Source organism: Marmota marmota, unplaced genomic scaffold, assembly GCF_001458135.2.
Source record: "Marmota marmota marmota unplaced genomic scaffold, marMar, whole genome shotgun sequence".
NCBI lineage: Eukaryota > Metazoa > Chordata > Mammalia > Rodentia > Sciuridae > Marmota > Marmota marmota.
This window is the reverse complement of record NW_026000242.1, coordinates 12,354,017-12,374,068: the sequence shown is the minus strand read 5'-3', so window position 1 is coordinate 12,374,068 and position 20,052 is coordinate 12,354,017. Positions and strand designations below refer to the sequence as shown.

Sequence of the window (20,052 nt, the reverse complement as noted above, 5' to 3'; positions counted from 1 at the left end):
GGGGGGGGGGGGGGGGAGAGACGGGGACACAACATCAGTAAGTAGACAATCAAGAGATGACTATATAGAGATATAGAGTATCAGGAATTGGTCAATAAGAATGGCTTAAATAATTATCTCAACAAAGAGATGAGTGAAAAAACAATCCCATTCATCTTTAGAAAGAAGTCACTGAAATTTGATTTCTTCTAAGTTGCTGCCATTTGCTTGGATGAGATCTTGAAGGTTTTCCATTTTTTTCTCCACCCAGTTTAAGGACACATTGACTAGAAATCTGTGATAAGAATTTAGTAAAGGCTTTTCCCTCCTGTTCCTCATTATGCCAATGCAAGAACTGGAAAATTCCAAACAAAATCAGGTTAGTGGTACAGAAAGTTCATGAACAATCTACCTATATGAAGGTTAAGCATGCAACAATGATCCCAATGCATGAAACTAACATCCCACTATGGTCAGTTTCTTTACTCTTACAGTCTAATCAGGAGTTAAACTTTAAAGACTAAATAAAAGTCCAAACTAAAACTATTCTTGCCAATAAGAATCATAATCCTACCAAATCCTAGATGTGGAACTGGAAAAATGGATTGCTCACTTAGGAGAGAGTGGCAGGCCAAGAAGTTTCTAACCAAAGAATGGCCCCAGCATTCCAGGAGCTCAGCACCCTCCCTCTTTGCCAACATGCTTATTACCCTTCCCACTTTCCACCCCTCACACAATAGAAATTAATCCCTCATTAATAAAAGTGTAAGCTTCAAGGCAGAAAATAAAATACATACCACTTATAGCTTCCTGTGCAAAATATTTGACATCCATGTCTTCATCCTGACCTAACTTCTGTAATACTGGCTTAACTTCTCCCTGCAAAGCACTAAAATTTAAAAGTATTATCTGTGAAAGGCAGTCTAGTGGGCCAGAGAAATCCTTTATTATGCATATGCTCCACAGTAATTTTTTTTCCTCTGAAGTCTAAAATTTTTTTTTTTTTTTTTTTGGTGGTACTGGGAATTGACCCAGGAAGTCTACCACTGAGCTACATCTCTAGTCCTTCCCCCCACACCCCCCATAAACGGGGTCTTGCTAAGTTGCCTAGGCTGGCCTCAAACTTGCCTTCTTGCCTCACTCTCTCCAGTATGTGCCACTGTGCCTGGCTAAAACAAAAACTATTTTAAAACACTTATAAACTTGACAAATACACTAAATAATATCTAAAGAAGTTCTCAGCAAAATTAGCTTTGGACAATGATCTACACATATACTAAGCTTAAATACAAAAGTCAGAGTAGACATCCTCAAATGGTTAATTATTTTCTTTAAACAAACTCATATCCTAAGTAAAGTGAAAATAATTTAATTTCAGCTATTATTACCTACTAGGTAAAAGTTAAAATGTATGTTTAAAACAAGAATAGCACTAAAATCTTACTTGGTATCAAGAATTGGTCCAATTTTTTGTAGCGATTTGGCCACATTGAAACGAACATTTGCTACTTGATCTCCTGCCATTTTTAATACAATGGGCAGCATTTGCTTAGTGGTTATTTCCTGACCACATGCTTCAGACAGTGCCTAGAAAAATAAATAAATGGCATACTTAAAACACTTAAAAAAAAATCTAGTGAAACAAATTAATATTTAATAAGAAAGTGACCAACAAAAAAATACTTCTAGTTTCAGCATCTAAATGAGGAACACAAGGTAGCATTCAAAGAATCAGAGAACTAGACCAGAATTTACAACTAAGTTGCAACTATTAAAAAACTACTATAAATTTTAACATCAATTTTAAAGTCAACATTTTCTCTCATTTTCTAACTGTCCAAATTTAATCACGGTAAAAAACATATTCCAAATAGAAGACAGTACATATCAGAATTCAGAAATATACTTGTGAATAATTGCTTTCATGCCTGAGTTGATTAGTAATAGCTACATAATACTTACATTAATGCAGAATAAAGTGGTCATTCTATGCAAGTAATTAGGATCATTCGCCATTACTAACACTTTAGGAACGATGGTATTTTGGGCCCACTCTGTACCAAACTTCTGAACTAATTTCATGAGGTTGTTGGTAGCAGCTTCTCGAATGGCATATACTGCAAACAAATTGTCAGTCCTTACTTTTTTTTTTTTAATAACCTTATTTACTTACATCAACATCAAACATGAGCCAAAACCAAAACCTCTCTACAAACAATACCCCAAATATACTCATACCACAATGATAAGCACTTTGGGCCACAAGTCATACTGATTTGCTATTACAGTTTCAAAATGTATATATTTAAGGAAAAGGGAAGCCAGAAACTCATGAGATGCATCATCAATTAATTAACAAATACAAGTGTCTACAAGGAGCTATGAGCTACAGAAAGAATACATCAGAAGGCTGGGGATGTAGCTTAGTTGGTAGAGTGCCTGCCTCGTGTGTACAAGGCCCTGGGTTCAATCCCCAACACCACCAAAAAAAAAAAAAAAGAATACATCAGGTCAAAGATCACATACTCTTATCAGAGAAAGGAAAGCTAAGGCAATCCAAGAAATCACAAAGCATGAGACTGATTTCAGTGAAGTATGGTACTGTGTAGTAAAGACTGTAAGGACTATAGGGTTTAGAGAGGAGTGAACAGGGAAGTCTGAGACAGCTTCAGGAAAAGAGAGAGGCACTATACTGGGGCAGTGAAGATCAGGTAGGATTTGTGTAAACAGAAGAGCAGTAGAATTCCAGAAAAGGGAGGGCGGGGGAAGTACCCAAGGCACAAAGGAAAAAAACCCCCAATCTCTGAGTCTGAGTTTAGACAGTTAAGAATGGGCCCAGAACTTCTGAAAGCTAAATTTACTCTTGATAAACCAGATGACCAATGTAGTATTTTAGCAAGATTATCCGGAGTGGCAAGAAAAGCTGAGAGTACAAGGACATCAAGTAGAAAACTGGAGAGGTCACTGTGGTCATCTATACAAGAGCAAATAAAAATTTAAGATCAACTTGCTTCTTTTCCAATAAAAAGGTTTAGGGTCAGACAAGAAGTCAAATATCTTCTGATAAATATGCCTACTTTAAAATCTAATGACCACCTATAAAATCATTTATTGAACACATAATCATAAATCTAGATCATCTAGGTCTGAGATACTACCTTCTCACAATTAGCTGGTATATGCAGCCACAAACAAAGATAAACCTCTGTGTCACTTCATTTCACAGGTCTGCTAAGACTCAAAATTTGAGTTTAGATAACAAATCAAGAGTAGTAGGTAGTGATTCCTTATTCTCTTTCTGTCTCCAGGCCCAATCTTCAAGGTAAGATATGAATGGCTAACCAAGCCACAGCCCTGAGCACAGATAATTTATACAGGCCTCCAGAGAAGAATATGGAACTTTTCCAAAGTCCATAGATCCTTCTAGGCAATGATGTTGAAACAAGCAAGACAGAATATACAAATCACTATAAAATTTCTTACCAATGCTTAAACTGACCAAAGACTCTGGGAGAAGCAATTTATCAAGAACATTCAGAAGTACATAGGAGCAAGCTCAAGTCAACCTTTTTACACAAAAGATATTCTTTCTGTAATATCCAGTCTTTTAAGCCCAAACCCCTCCTATGCCCTTTCCTCTAAGGTGGAGCTAACTAGAACATCTACTTCTCCTCTAATTCCTGTTTTTTAATGTATTTTGAGATTTTTCTCATCACAATGCCATTACCATAGGAAGGGATCACACTGCCAGAGTAACCAGAAACCAAGCACACAAATACTCAGCCCTGACTAAGGCCTTAACTGCATTCAACTCTACTTGGCCAGTTCTTATGTTCTACTATGTTCTTATTTTTTCTTGATTTTGTTGACAGAAGAATGCAAACCATTCCATAATTCTGTTTTCTCCCCTTGTCTGCTCTTTCTTGCTCTCTTTCCCCTTAAGGTACAGCTGATCAGTAACGTTTCTTCATATGTCTAATTCAATCTATGCTCACCAACATTGATTCTTTTTTCCTTTCTCCTATAAAAAATATAATTTTCCTTATAAATCCCTCCCTCTGATCAATAGTGACCACTTAACCATAGGAACATTGCTTAATCACACTTTTTTTTCTTAAAGTTCTCTGGATTTTCCACAATATTCTTTTAATAATTTAATAACCAGGAAAAATGTTTTTAAAAATCTAGATGATCAGTGATCACTACATAATACTTATCTAAAATGCAAAAGCAAAGTTTTTCTTCAAGTTATAAAACACAATAAAAATTATAAAATGAAATGCAAAAGCAAAAGAACAGAAAACTCTTGTGATTACCAGTAACTCACAGAACAATTTCAGAATGGCCATATCACTGGTTCAAAGAATGCTTACGTCCCCACTTTGGTATTCTGCTACAGGAAAATAAACAAGGGTCTCTCCAGCTCCCAAATTGGAAAAAAAAAAAAACCCAAAATGAGAAAGAAAAGCTGAATTATACACAGGTACAAGCCTACATAGAATATGTGTCAAAAAATCTGATTCTTGCCAAACGTACTAGCACACACCAATAATCCCAGTGGCTCAGGAGGCTGAGGCAGAGGATGGTAAGTCCAAAGCCAGCAACTTAGCAAGCTCCCTAAGCAACTTAGAGAGACCCTGTCTCTAAATAAATGTGAAAAAGGGCTGAGGATCTGGATCAGTGGTTAAGTGCCTCTGGGTTCAATCCCTAGTACAAAAAAAAAAAAAAAAAAAATTGATTCCTCAAGGAATACTTTAAAAACTGTCTTAATCTAGAATGCCAGCTTTCAAAGGAAGTATAGAATGATCGGCTGGGACACACCATTCCCACTAATAAAAAAATATTATAAACACTTTAAAGTTTTAAAGAAAACAGGAATTACTTTCCTATAATTTGCAAAATTTAAGTTTTATTTTAAAAGAAAAAAACAGGCCATCTAAAGAAAACTTTAGAGAAAAAAGTATTCATCATCTATATACATATATATGTGTGTACATATATGTGTGTGTGTGTGTGTGTGTATATGTGCCCTTACAGATTGTCACATATTTTTAACACCCTTCCTTTTTTTTTTTCATAACTTTTAGCCATATGATCTCCCATATGATACAAATATGCTCTTAACAAAACCAGCTACCTGTGGTATCCTCATTCCTCCCAAATAAATACACAGCACTCACAGATAAACTCAATACACAGATAAAGCATATATAGAACACTGCATAACTGATACAGAATGCTTATAATGTCCACCAAAATACAGAACCAAAGCTCACAAGACAATGTCACATAAGCACTCAACAGCATTCACCGAATCAGGTTTAAAGCTACAACAAAGTGGCCAAATTTGGATCTGGAACCTAGGTGGCACACAGATTATATCTGCTACCCACTGCTACCTAGCAGACAAGAAGATATGTACATATACATCTACTTGAGACCTCACCAAAAGTCAGCTACTCATTCCTCTATTTTGTCTAACTTGCTCTGAGCTCTCCCTCTCTTAGCATCATAGCAGTATCAGCCAGAGAGCAAACAGGAAACCTTCCTTTCACCCCAAAGAGAAATCCAAGCTCTCTCTATCCCAGGGAACAGGTAATGTCTCCCAGTCCTAAGAATTCTGTACTATAGCGTCTTATCATGTATCTCCTTCTCTATATGTTACCTCAGAAAAATCAAGTAGTCATTTCTTCCCACCCAGGTCTTCCATCTGATTTCAATCCCTGTCTAACCTATAGTTGCTGAATGGCAGCATGGCAAGCAGAAGACCCTAGGATAAGAAAGGAATAAGTACATACACAGGAGTCTGAAGATGACACAATCAGATGAGTAAGAAATACAGCAAAGAGCCAGGCACAGTGACACACACCTGTAATCCTTGTGGCTTGGGAGGCCGAGGCAGAAGAATTATGAGTTTGAGACGAGACCCTGTCTCATAATAAAAAAATAAAAAGAGATAGGGATCTGGCTCAGTGGTTAAATGCCTTTGGGTTCAATCCCTAGTACAAAAGGGGGAAAAAAAAAATAGGGCAAAGAAACTGTTTAATGGAAAAAATAAAGGTAAGATAGAAAAAAAAATAAATAAAGTAAAAATGTCACATTTGTATTCTGAGAAAGCTAAAAGGAATTTAATCAAAGACTTTCTTCACCACTACATTGTTAAGACAAAATTCTTGGTCAGAGCAGGATTCCTTTCTAAAGCAAAGTATGTGAACATGAATGGGATATATGCAAAAATCCTAGAATTACCATAATAATATTTTTAACTTGTCTACTCACCATGATCCACAAGCCAGGCCATACATAAAGAATTCAGCTTCTCATCAAAAAATTCCACACCCTGTGGATACAGAAGATTCCATTAACACACATCTCTGAAGTTTAGAAATTAAGATGTTCTATTATAAAGATTACCTGAATGATTTAAAAAACAAAAACAAAACTTGTTTTCCAATAAGCTGAATTCATGAAACCACCATAAAAAGAAAACCATGGAATTTACTAACTATAAATCTATTTTACTGGATAAAAATTATAAGAGAAGCATAAATGAGATGGTACAGGCTTGCTAAACAGGAGAGAAGAGAGTATTCAGAGGCCAGACAATATACTAGAGAACAGTAGGAAGAATGCAATGTAGATAGTCTATGAAGCAAAATTCATTTGTAAAAAATAAATTACCCAGGAAAATATCTGTCAATATAACTCTTACTTATCTTCCCTTTTTGGTTAATACAACCAATTCTAGGAATTGGCTATCCTCAATTAAAGAGACTATTTCTGGGATGATGGGAGAAAGTACTGGAGAGAGAATAAAGCAGGAACAAGAATAGAAGGCTCCAGCGTGAAGTCGCAAGTAGAACCATGCTGGCTTTCCCATCCCTGCTCCTCTTATTAATGGGGCCACCTCAATACAGGCTGGGGAAAAGCTTTAGGAGCTGATTTACACAGACCTCTTGCCCTGGCTTCATACCACATGGGTAAGCACTATAATAGGTACTTTACTGGTGATTACCTTCTGAGGTCTACATGTTTAGATTTTTGGTTTTTTGAAATTCCTGACCAGTGATGAAATATTTTAAATAAAGAGATATAATTTAAAAGTTCTGGAAACGGTGATTGATTCTGGCAGACACTAAGATTACCATAAAAGTTCTCAAAAGTTCTTCATCGTGTACAACTAGAAGAGTGAGGAAATTTTTAATTTCAGGTAGAGGATTTTCCTTCAGTCTTAACTTAATTTAATTAACTTTTATTTCCTGGTATTTGTGCTTTAACTTTATATTTACTCACTATGGTCTATAAGCCAGACTATGTATACAGTCTTGAGAGAATTTTATGAATTGACTAAATGATTTTTAAAAATCTTTACACAAAAAGAAAAATTAAGGACAATATACATAATAACAAAAGATTGAAATTGTTAAACAAAACATCCATGACTGACTGACGTATGTCACTCTGCCAGACAGGCATCATTAGTCTTACTTCTATACTGTTCTGTACAGTTAGCAGCCCTTAGAGACTACAGGTCTAGGGGAAGCAGGGGTTTAAAGAAATGGCACTAAAATTCAACCTCCTTCCTTCAGTTTTCAGCAAACCCATTAGCTGCTTTCCACCCTGGAGAATGATCCATGACAGTTACCAGCAAAGAACAGAAAACGCCCCTCAGCATTTGGAAGTAATAGTGGAAAAGGGTGACAGAAGTATCTCACCCTATCAGATATGCTGATATGTGCTGGGCACAGTGCCACATACCTGTAATTCCAGCAACTCCTGCTAAGGCAGGAGGATTGCAAATTTGAGGCCAACCTCAGCAATTTAGGGAGACCCTAAGCAACTTAGCAGGACCCTCTCTCAACAAAATAAAAAGGACTGAGGATGGAACTCAGTGGCAAAGCACCCCTGGGTTCAATCCCCAGTACCAAAAATTTTTTTTTTTTTTTTTAATATGGGTACCAGGTATTGAACTCAGGGGCATTCAACCACTGAGCCACATCCCCAGTCCTATTTTATATTTTATTTAGAGACAGGGTCTCACTGAGTTGTTTAGCACCTCACTTTTGCTGAGGCTGGCTCTCTGAACTGCTATCCTCCTGCCTCAGTCTCCTGAGCCACTGGGTGGCATGTGCCACCGTGCCCAGCCAAAAAATTTTTTAAAAAGATATGCTGATTGCTACAGTAACATAGCCACATCAATGTTTTATAGCAGCTCAATTCACAATAGCCAAACTATGGAACCAACCTAGATGCCCTTCAACAGATAAATGGATACAGAAAATGTGGTATATATACCCAATGGAATATTACTCAGCCTTAAATAAGAATGCAGTTATGGCATTTGCAGGTAAATGGATGGAGCTGGAGAATATTGTGCTAAGCAAAATAAGCCAATCCCCAAAAACAAAAGCCAAATGTTTTCTCTGATATGTGGATGCTAATTCAATAAGGGGGTGGGGACTACGGAAGAATTGAGGTACTTTGGATAAGACAGAGAGGAGTGAAGGGAGAGGAGGGGAAATGGGAGTAGGAAGGATAATAGGATGAATCAGACATTACCCTATGTACATATATGATTACAGGACCAGTGTGATTCTACATCATGTACAACTAGAACAGTGAGAAGTTGTACTCCATTTATATATGATGTGTCAAAATTTGCATTCTACTGCCATGTATAACTAATTAGAACAAATTTTTAAAAAAAGATATGCTGATATCTTTGTCATCCAATCAGAAGAGGGACACTTCAAATTTTATAAAACAAGATGCATGTTCATATACTACGTGTACCAAAATCAGCAATACAAATTCAGTGGTCTAAGAAGAGAATAAACCCCATACATTGGGATCTGAAAATAATGGAAATAGGACTGGGGAAGTATAAACTGGTCTAATGTCAGCAGAACAGGGACATATATCATGAGTTTTCCCAAGCTTATTTATTCAACAGTCGACAAATGTTAAGAGCCTAATGAATTACAAGCACTACAGCAGCCACTAAAAATGAAGCACCAAACAGAGCCCCTGCCCTAAAATAGATCATTTTCTCCTCAACTAGATTTTAATAGTTATAATACACTGTAATAAATGCTACCAACACAAGTAAGAGTATATCAAACTTAGAATTGTCTAGAGCACCTACTGAAGAAGAAAAAAAGCAATATGGCTATAAAGTCCAGCTTTGACATTTTGATTACAGTAATATCAGATTAAAACTAATCATGAAATTCAAACAAAAAGAGATAATATGATAATATAGGCTTTGGCCAAAATAACTAGCATTACAAACTTTTCTATGTGGTGGTGATTCCTTAGCTCCCTTAATCAGAACAGAAAAGTGGTTCTTAGGGGTATTTTTCTTGGTATATAGACAAACAGGGAAGCTGCCTTGAACAAAAAGTCAAGCTGACTTATCCTGAAATCACATTTCCATTTTCTGTTCATTAGTCCTTATGTCATACAGGTATTAAATATGACAAAATTTGTATATACACCAAGAAATTTATTATATCCTTCTATAGCTTTGCTTTTAGATAGCAGCAAGGTGAAATGTGTTTCTATAATACCCTTTTTATTAGAAGCTAATACAATAATGAAAACAAAAGAATATCCTATAAGCAACAAGAACCAGATTACACTCTCATGCATCTAAATGAACAGAATCAGATAGGCCTTTAGGGCCTTCTACTTGCCATAGTTAATCTCTATTATTTAATGCTACCATCTGGTTCATGAAGCACATATACTCACCAGCTGGCCTGCCAGCAGTGGCATATACTCAATGATGGCCAACCGGACCCGCCACTTGGCATCTTCAGCCAGTTCCACTATGGCAGGAAGGAGAGACTGAGAGAGCTGACGGATTCCAATCACTTCATTTACACAATCCAAATTGGAGATGATATTCAAACGAACTTCAGGACACTATATAAATACATAAGTCCCCCAAAACCACATATAAACATTAAGTCTTCTGTCTTAAGTTCTACTGTCATAATGTAAAAACTACTAAAGCAAATTTTAAAACTATAAAGTACTGAATCAAATCAAAAAAATATATAGGGGTAGGGTTGTAGCTCAGTAGCAAAGCACTTGCCTACCATGAATAAGGCGATTGGCTTCATCCCCAATATCATGAGGAGTGTGGGGGATAGACTGAAAAGAAATACTAAATACTGAGTACACAAATAATTCAAGACACATAAATGCAACTGATCTGAACCAGAACTTTCTATGAAAAATCCATAAAATGATAAAGAATACAGGTTCTAGAATTAAATTAAATATATTCAAATCTCAGATCTGCCATTGCTGAAAAACCTGAGGCAAGTTATTTTAAGATCTCTGGCCCTCAGTTTCCTCTATAAAATAGGAATATTATTAAGATTATAATAGGGCTGGGGATGTGGCTCAAGCGGTAGCGCACTCGCCTGGCATGCGTGCAGCCCAGGTTCAATCCTCAGCACCACATACAAACAAAGATGTGTCTGCCAAAAACTAAAAAATATATATTAAAAAATTCTCTCTCTCTCACTCTCTCTTTTTTAAAAAAAAGATTATAATAATCTCATAATACTGTGAGGATTACATGTAATAAAACAGGATCATACCTGGCACATATTAATTACTTAATAAATGTTAGTTATCATTATAATTTCTGATACTGTAAAATTAAATAAAACATTTTAAATCAAAGATATATTAACTTAAAGAAACCCATTTTAAGAGATCCCTGTCCCCATTTCCTGAATAATCTGTAACCCCAGATCCCAACAGCTTTAAAATAAGTTATATAGCCAGGCTCTATGATGTACACCTATACTCCCAGCTACTCAGGAGACTAAGATAGGAGGATAGCCAAGTTCAAAACTAGACTGGGGGACTGGGGCTATAACTCAATGGTAAAGCACTTGCCTCACATGTGTGAGGCACTGGGTTCGATTCTCAGCACCACATATAAATAGATAAATAAAGTTCCATCAACATATAAACAAACTAATTAAAATTAAAAAAAAAAAAAAAAAAAAACACTGGGAAACTTAGCAAGACTGTCTCAAAATAAAAAATAAAAAGGACCTGAGGTGTATCTTGATGTGCCCCTGAGTTCAATCTCTAGTACTGAAAAAAAAAAAATTTATAAAAAGTTTCCATAGTTTCACATCCACAAGGCCATGGGTGCAATCCCTAGAACCACAACAACAACAACAACAAAAATCCATAGTTTGGTTCCTATTTTCATGAAACCCAATACCAAAATCACATCCTATTAATGACTATCAGAAGCAAGAAAATTTATAGCCAGACTTACCTCATCCTTTAACTGAGCTAAAAAAAGAGGTAGAAGATGTTCAATTGTATTTTCTTTGCCCAAAATGGTAGACAATCCCATAATTACAGAAGCTAGAGCTGATTTGACATGTTGATTGGTATCAGATACTAATTCCTAAAATAAAATCAAAATTAAGTCTTTTATGCAAGATAACAGAACCTCCATACCATCTCCCAAGAATTTTAAAGACAACATTATTTCAACATAGATTAATTAGTTGACATTTTATCAGATCATCTGTTAAGCAAGAGATCCAACTAAAATGCTCTAAGTACCAAACAGTATTTTAAAATTATAATAAATAAAGACAAGTGATAAATAATATCATAAATTAACATATCTGCCCATTCATCCCTTACCCACCTTTTAAACTCCAAGAGCTTTAAGGCAAAAGAAAAACAAAACTGAAGTAAGGTTTAATTTAACTTCATATAGGGCAGAGTGAAACAAAATAAACTGACATTATAAGTACCTTTATATAGGGTAGAACTTGATTCATAATTATGGTCTCTCTACCTTCAATGGGCAAGTTCTCACAAAGTTCTAAAAGAGAAATAGAAAAAAATAATGCTTTCATAGAACCTTTTATAGTCAAATGATGAAATTTAACAGTTGCAAGTTCAATCAAATCATAGCAAATGACTCTTATTTTAAATGCAGGTTGTCTATCATCTTTATGCCATTATGTATCAAATACAAACCTAATCTTTAAGTGCATTTTTATAGAAACAAGACAAAATGATTGTTTGGCTTAAAATATAAAAAAGCAACTTTATATGACAATATGACATTTTCACACAATGAATCATCTCTATTTGAAACCTATTCTAAAATAAAAAATATGTATATTCACAGGCATTAAAAAAAGCACTAAAATGAATAATACATAACACATGTTGCAACACAAATTAAATTCCTTAACCTTTTACTTTGTGGGCAGCAGCTGCTCGGACTTCAGCTTCACAGTCTTTAAGTAGGTTCTGAAAGGCGGGGATGAGGTCATTTAAGGTGATTTTGGGACCCACTGCTTTCTGGAGCTATAAAAGAATTTTTACTGGTTTTAATATACCAACAAAATAATGAATAGGAACACGACAGTGCAATGTTCAAGTATATACTTTTGTCATACTATCCATTCAAAAGAATTAATTCACCAACTTTTTATGTAACAGCAAACCTGTGAGTTTTTTTCTTTTATTTTTTTTAATACTTAAAAATGCCAGTCTAGTCATTTTACCTCTGAAAATTTGTCAGCTACCATATAGCGCACTCGCCAGGATTTATCTTCTACTGCTTGTCGAAGTGTAGGCATTACCAAGGTCTCAAGGTCATCCTGAGACAATAACTGGGCAATACTAACACAAGCTTCCACAGCTAGGAGGCGCACTGAATCCTAAAGGAACAAAAATTTTCTATTAGTACACCAAGAGCCATGGAGCACTGTGTGTGGTGTGAGGCAGTGCTGCTGTATTTGAAAAAAAAGAAAAATAAGCAACTAAAATAAATAAAACATGTAAAAGACATAAAAATAGAAATGACTTTATTCTAAAGTGAAAAGAAAATTACCTATGCTGGAATAGTTTTTATTAAAGAAAATAAAATGTAAATATTAAGTGGAAAAAATATTTTAAAGATGTCTAAAAATGAAAATTATACTTCCATAACTTATAACAGAAATCACTTAGGAAGTTCAATTTTCAAAATATTCAGTTTGAAGTGGCAATAAGAAAAATTTAGGCATGAGATTGAGATTTGGAAAGAAACATACAGAACAAATGAAGTTAGTACCAAAAAGAATGGATTTTATATGTTTTTTTGTTTGTTTGGTTTTAGGGATTGAATCCAGGGGTGCTTAACCACTGAGCCACATCCCCAGCCCTTTTTTATATTTTATTTTGAAACAGCATCTCACTAAACTCAAGATCCTCCTATCTCAGCCTCCCAACACACTGGGATTACAGGCATGTGCCACAGCACCCAGTGGAATTTAAATGTTGAGAATCAGAGACAGACTCAGCTGGGAGGTAACCATGTCTAGAAAGACACAGCAGAAAGTATTAGAAAGGTATGGGATTAATGAACTCGGTTTTCCAATGTAAATGCCAAATGTGAACGTGACACATCTTTTCTCTGAGCAAGTGGAAATATACAATTAAAACTCAATTAGAGGGGCTGGGGTGGAGTGTGCGCCTGGCATGCATGAGGCACTGGGTTCAATACTCAGCACCACATAAAAACAAAATAATGTGTCCACCTAAAACTAAAGATACATAAATAAATAAATAAAAACTCAAAGAAGGGCGTGGTGGTGCATGTCTATAATCCTAGCAATTCAAGAGGCTAAGGCAGAAAGATTGTAAATTCGAGGCCAGCTTCAGCAACTTATTAAGGTCTTAAGGAACCTACTGAGACCCTGTCTCAAAAAATAAATAAATAAAAAGTAAAAAAGGACTGGGGATGTAGCTCAGTGGTAAAGCACCCCTTGGCTTAATCCCCATTAAAAAAAAAAAACAAAAAAAAAACTGTAGATCAAAAATAACTGACTGTATGTCTAAGACATACTCATTCTTCTATAAGAATGAGTAAAAAAGTTAAAAAAAAAAAAAAAGCAGAACTATTCTTGGTCATTGTTATGGAGGCATTTTTGAATTTTAAAAAAGATGCTAAATTAAGGAACCACTGTCATCTATTAAAATATATGTGCACAAATATTTGTTAATCTGTTAATCACTTCTCTTCCAGAACTTCTGATTTCCTCCTCTACACCTATTTCTCCTTCCAGACACTTCTCCATCTTAGCAATGACACCACCATCTAGAACATCTTGATTCTTCTTCCCTTCATCCAATGCAACAGTATTAAAATATCGTGTCCACCTCCAAACCTTATATAGAGATCCTCTCCATCTTGACTATTACCACCTGAGTTCACAGCCATCATCTCTTGCTCCCATACAAAATGACAACTGTAAGTGTATTAAGTACTTTATTTAGGTGTTTTCTATTTTTATTACTATTTCTACTACAATGAAATCTAAATCCTTGGATTTAAAATTGCTATTATGCAAAGCAATGCCATATACTAGTGAAAAATCAAATAGCACATTCTATGCTTATTTATCTTAAAGTCAAAATTCCAGGAAACTTTATTCCCCCATCTCACAATACAGCCAATTTCCAAAGGCATATTATCCCTTGATACAGTTTTGGTCTTCCTTTCTAATTAGGACTCCCCTTTCCACTTTGCCTCCTCCTTCTTTTAAAGCTACCAATACAAGAGAGAAAAATTATGGTCTGGTTAAGAAAGAAACATAAGGACACTCAGATAAGCTAGGATTAAGGACAGAATTAAGTATTAACTTTGCAAAAAAGAATCCTAACGTAAGAATCAAAACTACTCAAAAGAAATGTTTAAGATGTTGGAGGAGAGGAACATATCTGTGTTCCTTTAATACTAAAGAGTTAATGTTACCTGTTCATCTGAAGCTAGATTAGTGAACAATGGAACAATTTCAGTTTTCACACTGTCTAATTCCAAAACTTTCGCAAATTCACCCAATTTGGAAGCAGCAGCTCGTCGTACCATTGGTGTGTCATCTGAGCACAAGGAACGGAAGTGCCTGCAGCACAAAATAATGAAAGCATTTTCTACCATATACTCTCAATTGAATATGCCTCCACACAGACATTTTAAAGGTTTTACTTCACAAATATCAGTAATTAGGTTCCTACTCATAGAAGTAACAAAATAAAAACACTAGTACATTCAACTTGATGATAAAAATGATGCCATCATTTCTACTATCCTGGTATTGGCAACTCACTGGTAACAGAGTACTGTGTAAGTTGTCAGCCATGTGTCCCCAAGAGCCCCAAATGTTTTTCTAAAAAATGTGATATCTTACTGTCTAATTTCCGCCTTGACAACATTTGAAGCCCTGGGATAGCAAACGCTGAACAAACCACAAGCAGATGTTCGAGAAGTAAACCAATCCCCACTTGCTAGGCGTTTCACCAGAGGTACAAAATGAGCTTCCAGAGCAACAGGAGTATGCTCCTGGGAGATCTGCCTCAGGGACTCCACAGCCTTGTCTCGAACAACAGTCTCTTCCACAGTCGCCAGACTTTCCAAAGGAGGCTGCATAAATCATAAAGGAAAACCAGAGAAGAAAACTTAAATGAATCACATTAAATACAAATTGTCACCTTTAGTGTGACTAAAGGGAAGTGGTACATGTAACCAGAATGTTAGCTATATCATACCAAATGGTTACTTTCAGTTCACACAGTGATAACATATGGTGTGGCCAACCTGAAGACACGACTTCTGTAGGAAAGCCAAGATCCCATGTCCCAGATGGCAATTCCCAGATGGTGTCTACAAATGACACAGTGGAAGAGACTTGACACAATATTAATAATATTTGGAGCCAAATCACTAGATTCAAATGATACATAGACAAATTCAGACAAGTTTGTGTATATTTCCTTGACCAACATTGGGCACCAAGATTACATGATGACATCATGTCAGGTCACTGAGTCCATGGTCTTTTGAGCACTATTCTATCATTCCTGGATATGCAAGCAACCCTGTCTATGGGCTCCACACCATCAATTCATTTAACCTATAAAGGCTCATACAAAAACCACTTTTGGGGTTGGGGTTATAGCTCAGTGGCAGAGCACTTGCCTAGCATGTGTGAGGCACTGGGTTCAATCCTTAGCACCACATACAAATAAGATAAAGGCATGCAGTTCATCTACAACTACAAAAAATTAAAATTAAAAAACCACTTTTTTCAGAAAATATTCAGAATCTTTCCATGAGCAAAGGGCAAGAGCTTCTCACAGATCAATCAAGTGAAGAGTAGAGCTGGGAGATGACCTTTCTTGCTGCTTTACAGAAGAGAGCAAAGGGGTTAATAATCTGGACTAGGGTTAGTAAATAAATATGACACAACCGAGTGAAAAAGTAAAAGAGAATCTATGAAACACTGCCTTCCTGGGTTTATATCTAGTCCAAGTAAATTCAGGATACACAAGCTGCACATATTAAAAACACAAAACCCCACACAGAGCGCGTTGATCAACAAAGTGAACAGAAGAATAAGGACTCTATGTCTGCCAAGTAATATATTTCAAAAGTTGTTTGATATACAGAGGTAGACAGTACTCAGCTTCCCTAGAGGATATATCAGAAGTCCTCTAAAAAATATTTTACTTGCTAGGGTCTTTCATGATCTGGCCTCTGTCTATATTACTTCCTCACACACAATACCACTAGTTAAATCTCTATCACTACTATAGAATAAGGCCAAACTCTACAGAACCATTTGTGAGTTGTTGCTTAATTTGAACTCTGCCCACTTCTCCATGTCCTTTTCCTCCTGGCTCCTGACTACCTGCTTATTTCTAGCCCCAACTCTTCATTCTCCAGAAGTTTTGTTTTTTGTTTTTTGTTTTGTTTTGTTTTTTTGAGGTGGACAGGGTACCGGGAATTGAACTGAGGAGCACTCAGCCACTGAGTCACATTCCCAGCTCTATTTTGTACTTTATTTAGAGACAGGGTCTCACTGAGCTGCTTAGCACCTGGCTTTTGCTGAGGCTGGCTTTCAATTGGCAATCCTCCTGCCTCAGGCTCCTGAGCTGCTGGGAGCTGCACCACCATGTGCACCACCATGGTCGGCTCTCCAGAAGTTTTGAACCCAACAACTTTCACAAATCCAAGTCTACAAAACTCATTCTTTCAATACGCAATTATTGTTATGTTCTAGCACTGAAGATACAATCAGTTGGTAGGTAACTGATACTCCATAGAGAAACAGAATAAAGAAAATACTTAAGAGTAAGTCTTAAGGCAATAATTAGCTTGGTTTATTTGAATAAAAAGAAGACCAATGTGACTGGAATGAAGTTATGAAGAGGAAGCATGATATATGATAAGCCTATAGAGGCAGGTCACAGAAAGGTCTTTTAAGCTAAGGAGTTTGGATTTTACTGGAACCACAGCAGAGTGACACATATGTTAGGTGAAAAACAAACTGAAGAAGTGGGAGGGAATAGTGGAAGGAAACTACAGATGCACCTCCACTTCCAAAGGAATTATCCCAATAAACCCATCATAAATTGAAAATACTGAAAGTTGAAAATACCTTGAATATACCTAACCTACCAAACAATCACAGTTCAACCACACTGTAGAGAATCAGTTATGTACCCTGATCATGTGGCTGACTAGGAGCTGTGATTTACTGGGTTTGATCTCCAGCACTGAAAAAAGAAAAAGAAAAAGAAATCTACATTTTGGCTTGTGTAGCTGGGTGATATAGTGATGATATTGTGGTGATATAACTAAATAAGAGGCATATTTGTGAGGAAAAACTGAGTTGTTTTAGGCAGTTAAGTTTGAAGTATCTATTTGACATTCAAGTAGAAAAATCACAGGCAGACATACTTAGAAATACATATATATAGTACATATCTAACTGATCTGTATAAATCTATACTTGTCTATTAATCCATTTATCTCTGGAGTTCCATAAAATGGTTACATGTTGAAAAAAAAAAAAAATCACAAGAGCCAGCATCACATAGACAATATTTAAAGCTCTGAAGCATACATCCCTACCTCGTCTAACTGCTGACCTCGTCTAACTGCTGAACTCCTAGTCATCCTTTAAAACCTAGCATAGACATCATTTTCCAAGAAGTCTTCCGGGAGTGGGAGGGAGGGAATAGTAGAAGGAAACTATAGATGCTAAATTAATCCCCTTTTGCTATTACTTGGGTACTTTACATGTGTTTATATTTTCCAATTTAAGACTGTATAGTAATAATTTGTCTGCACATAATGACAAAACCCTCATTCGATTCATACTGGTTTTATACTATAACTTACAATGTGCCTTACACACTAGGCTTTCATAAATGTTAATTAAATAGAACTTATCAAATTCACAAAGTCAGAAGCAAAAGTTACAAGAACAATTAAAGACAAAATGTTGCTAGATGAAAATTAAGGCTTCCAATATGGGGAAAACAATCAAATCTTTTTCCTCCCCTCCTCTACACTAGTAAGTTTATAGAAGCAGAAAGGTGAAGTTTTTATATTCAGTCAGAAAAATTAAGAAATTATTTATTCTCTCAATGGCTAACATTATGATTATGCACCTATAAAATGATCTGCATAAAAAATGCTGATGTGTCTATCACCAAACAATGTGTCATTTATACCACAAAAGTTCTAGAAGGAGGATAGGCAGGAGATAAGTACTTACCAGCAGACAGTGGGCAAAATCAGGACCTCCCACTAGGCCAGTAAAATTTCCCAGCTGCTCAGCAAGAGCTAACAGTACCTCATCTTCATCATAAATTGTATCTGGAAATGACAACAACCAGACACTCATCAATAAGAATAGATGGATGGCCCGAGCAGGACACACACAAAAACAGAAACAGATTCAACATGTACATAGTAAGATGGTCTAGTCAAAATCCTAACAGCATTTTCTTCATTCTTTATCAATAGTCTTCATGAATATGTTTTACAGAACTAAAAAATCATACTCCCAGATCAATTACTTTCCCACTAGCTGAATGAGTAATGTTTGAATATACCTAGCTATTAACATTACAATATGTTTTATTTCTTTCGCACAGAAAGCACCATGATCAATTTTGTACTTAATGATATGCTGGGTAACAAACTCTAAAAAAAAAAAAAGTTTTGAAAGTCACTGGAAAATAGAATGTCCACGCCTTTCTTTAAACAAAGACACATACATACCTGTAAGGAATGGCAGCAGTTCAGTTCGGGTCCTTTCTACTCCAAGTGCTAGAGCAATTGTTGATAATTTCTTAATACTGTTGAGACGGAGCTTTAAAAAAGAAAATGGAAATAAGAACAAACTAAGAAATGACTGCAATTCAGACCAAAAAACAAAAGGGGCAAACAGGTGAAATGAGGGCATGCGGGTATAAAAATAAAGATTTCCTAGGCAAAACACTGAAGAGCCCATAAGAGAAAGGACTGAATGAAAATACTCAAGAACTGAGATAATTTTAAAAAGAACAAACTCTGGCAGTAGTGAAGCACATGAAACGGTTGAATACACCTGCCTTTTCAAAGAAAAATTTCATCGCAGCTGATACACCGACTCATCTGGGTTAATCAGCCATCCCTACCTTCTTCCACCCAACAAGCCCGGCCAGTTTCCAAAACCGAGGAAGGCATTACACTGAACTTCAAAGGGCCCCTTGGCATCCTGAGACCCGCAGGCCACCCCAGTCGCTCGCGACGGCTCATCCACAAGACGCCGGCCCAGCCCTGGACGCGGCGTAGCACCGAAGGAGCACGGAGACGGGAAGCCGGTTGTCCGACGGTCGCCAGGCACTGACGGGCACCAAGCCAACGCCTCACAGACCCGGGGAAAGGGTGCGGGAGAGGTCCCAAGGACGGTCGGGAGCGGCCATCATAGACGCCCGAGAGTCCTTCCTCGCCTCCCCCTCAAGTTTCCGCTCCGAGTTCGGTCTCTCAACCCGTGGGCCTCCACCATCGCGGGCGCCAACCACACGCCCTGCTGGGCCCACCTCAACTCCCCGGCCTCAGCCCATTACCTGCACATCCTCATTGCGGAGCTCGTCGATTAAAACTGCGATCGGGTATAGCGAATCATCTCCATCTCCGCCCGCTGCCCCCAGGCCGGTCCCGGGCCCCGCTGCGCCCGCCATGTTCTTTCT

The 20,052-nt window shown here is 36.7% G+C and overlaps 1 protein-coding gene across 9 annotated transcripts in view; it reads right to left on the bottom strand.

Moving 5' to 3' along the window:
- Positions 1-20,052, bottom strand: part of Ppp2r1b (protein phosphatase 2 scaffold subunit Abeta) — a 33,600-nt gene extending 13,548 nt beyond the window's left edge. For 3 of the 9 annotated variants that reach the window (XM_048796051.1, XM_048796050.1, XM_048796047.1), the window contains exons 1-14: positions 19,930-20,046; positions 19,100-19,190; positions 18,591-18,691; positions 15,216-15,448; positions 14,783-14,930; positions 12,549-12,704; positions 12,234-12,348; positions 11,784-11,854; positions 11,291-11,425; positions 9,733-9,906; positions 6,259-6,319; positions 1,942-2,096; positions 1,424-1,566; positions 777-868 (exon numbers count right to left, since the gene is read on the bottom strand). In XM_048796051.1, the coding sequence (XP_048652008.1) occupies positions 777-868; positions 1,424-1,566; positions 1,942-2,096; positions 6,259-6,319; positions 9,733-9,906; positions 11,291-11,425; positions 11,784-11,854; positions 12,234-12,348; positions 12,549-12,704; positions 14,783-14,930; positions 15,216-15,448; positions 18,591-18,691; positions 19,100-19,190; positions 19,930-20,043 (1,789 nt within the window). In that variant the 5' untranslated portion in view covers positions 20,044-20,046. Of the gene's footprint in view, positions 335-776; positions 869-1,423; positions 1,567-1,941; positions 2,097-6,258; positions 6,320-9,732; positions 9,907-11,290; positions 11,426-11,783; positions 11,855-12,233; positions 12,349-12,548; positions 12,705-14,782; positions 14,931-15,215; positions 15,449-15,573; positions 15,689-18,590; positions 18,692-19,099; positions 19,191-19,497; positions 19,517-19,549; positions 19,857-19,929 lie in introns of those variants that run through there. The other 6 variants (XM_015489905.2, XM_048796049.1, XM_048796052.1 and 3 more) reach the window with 5 other exon arrangements.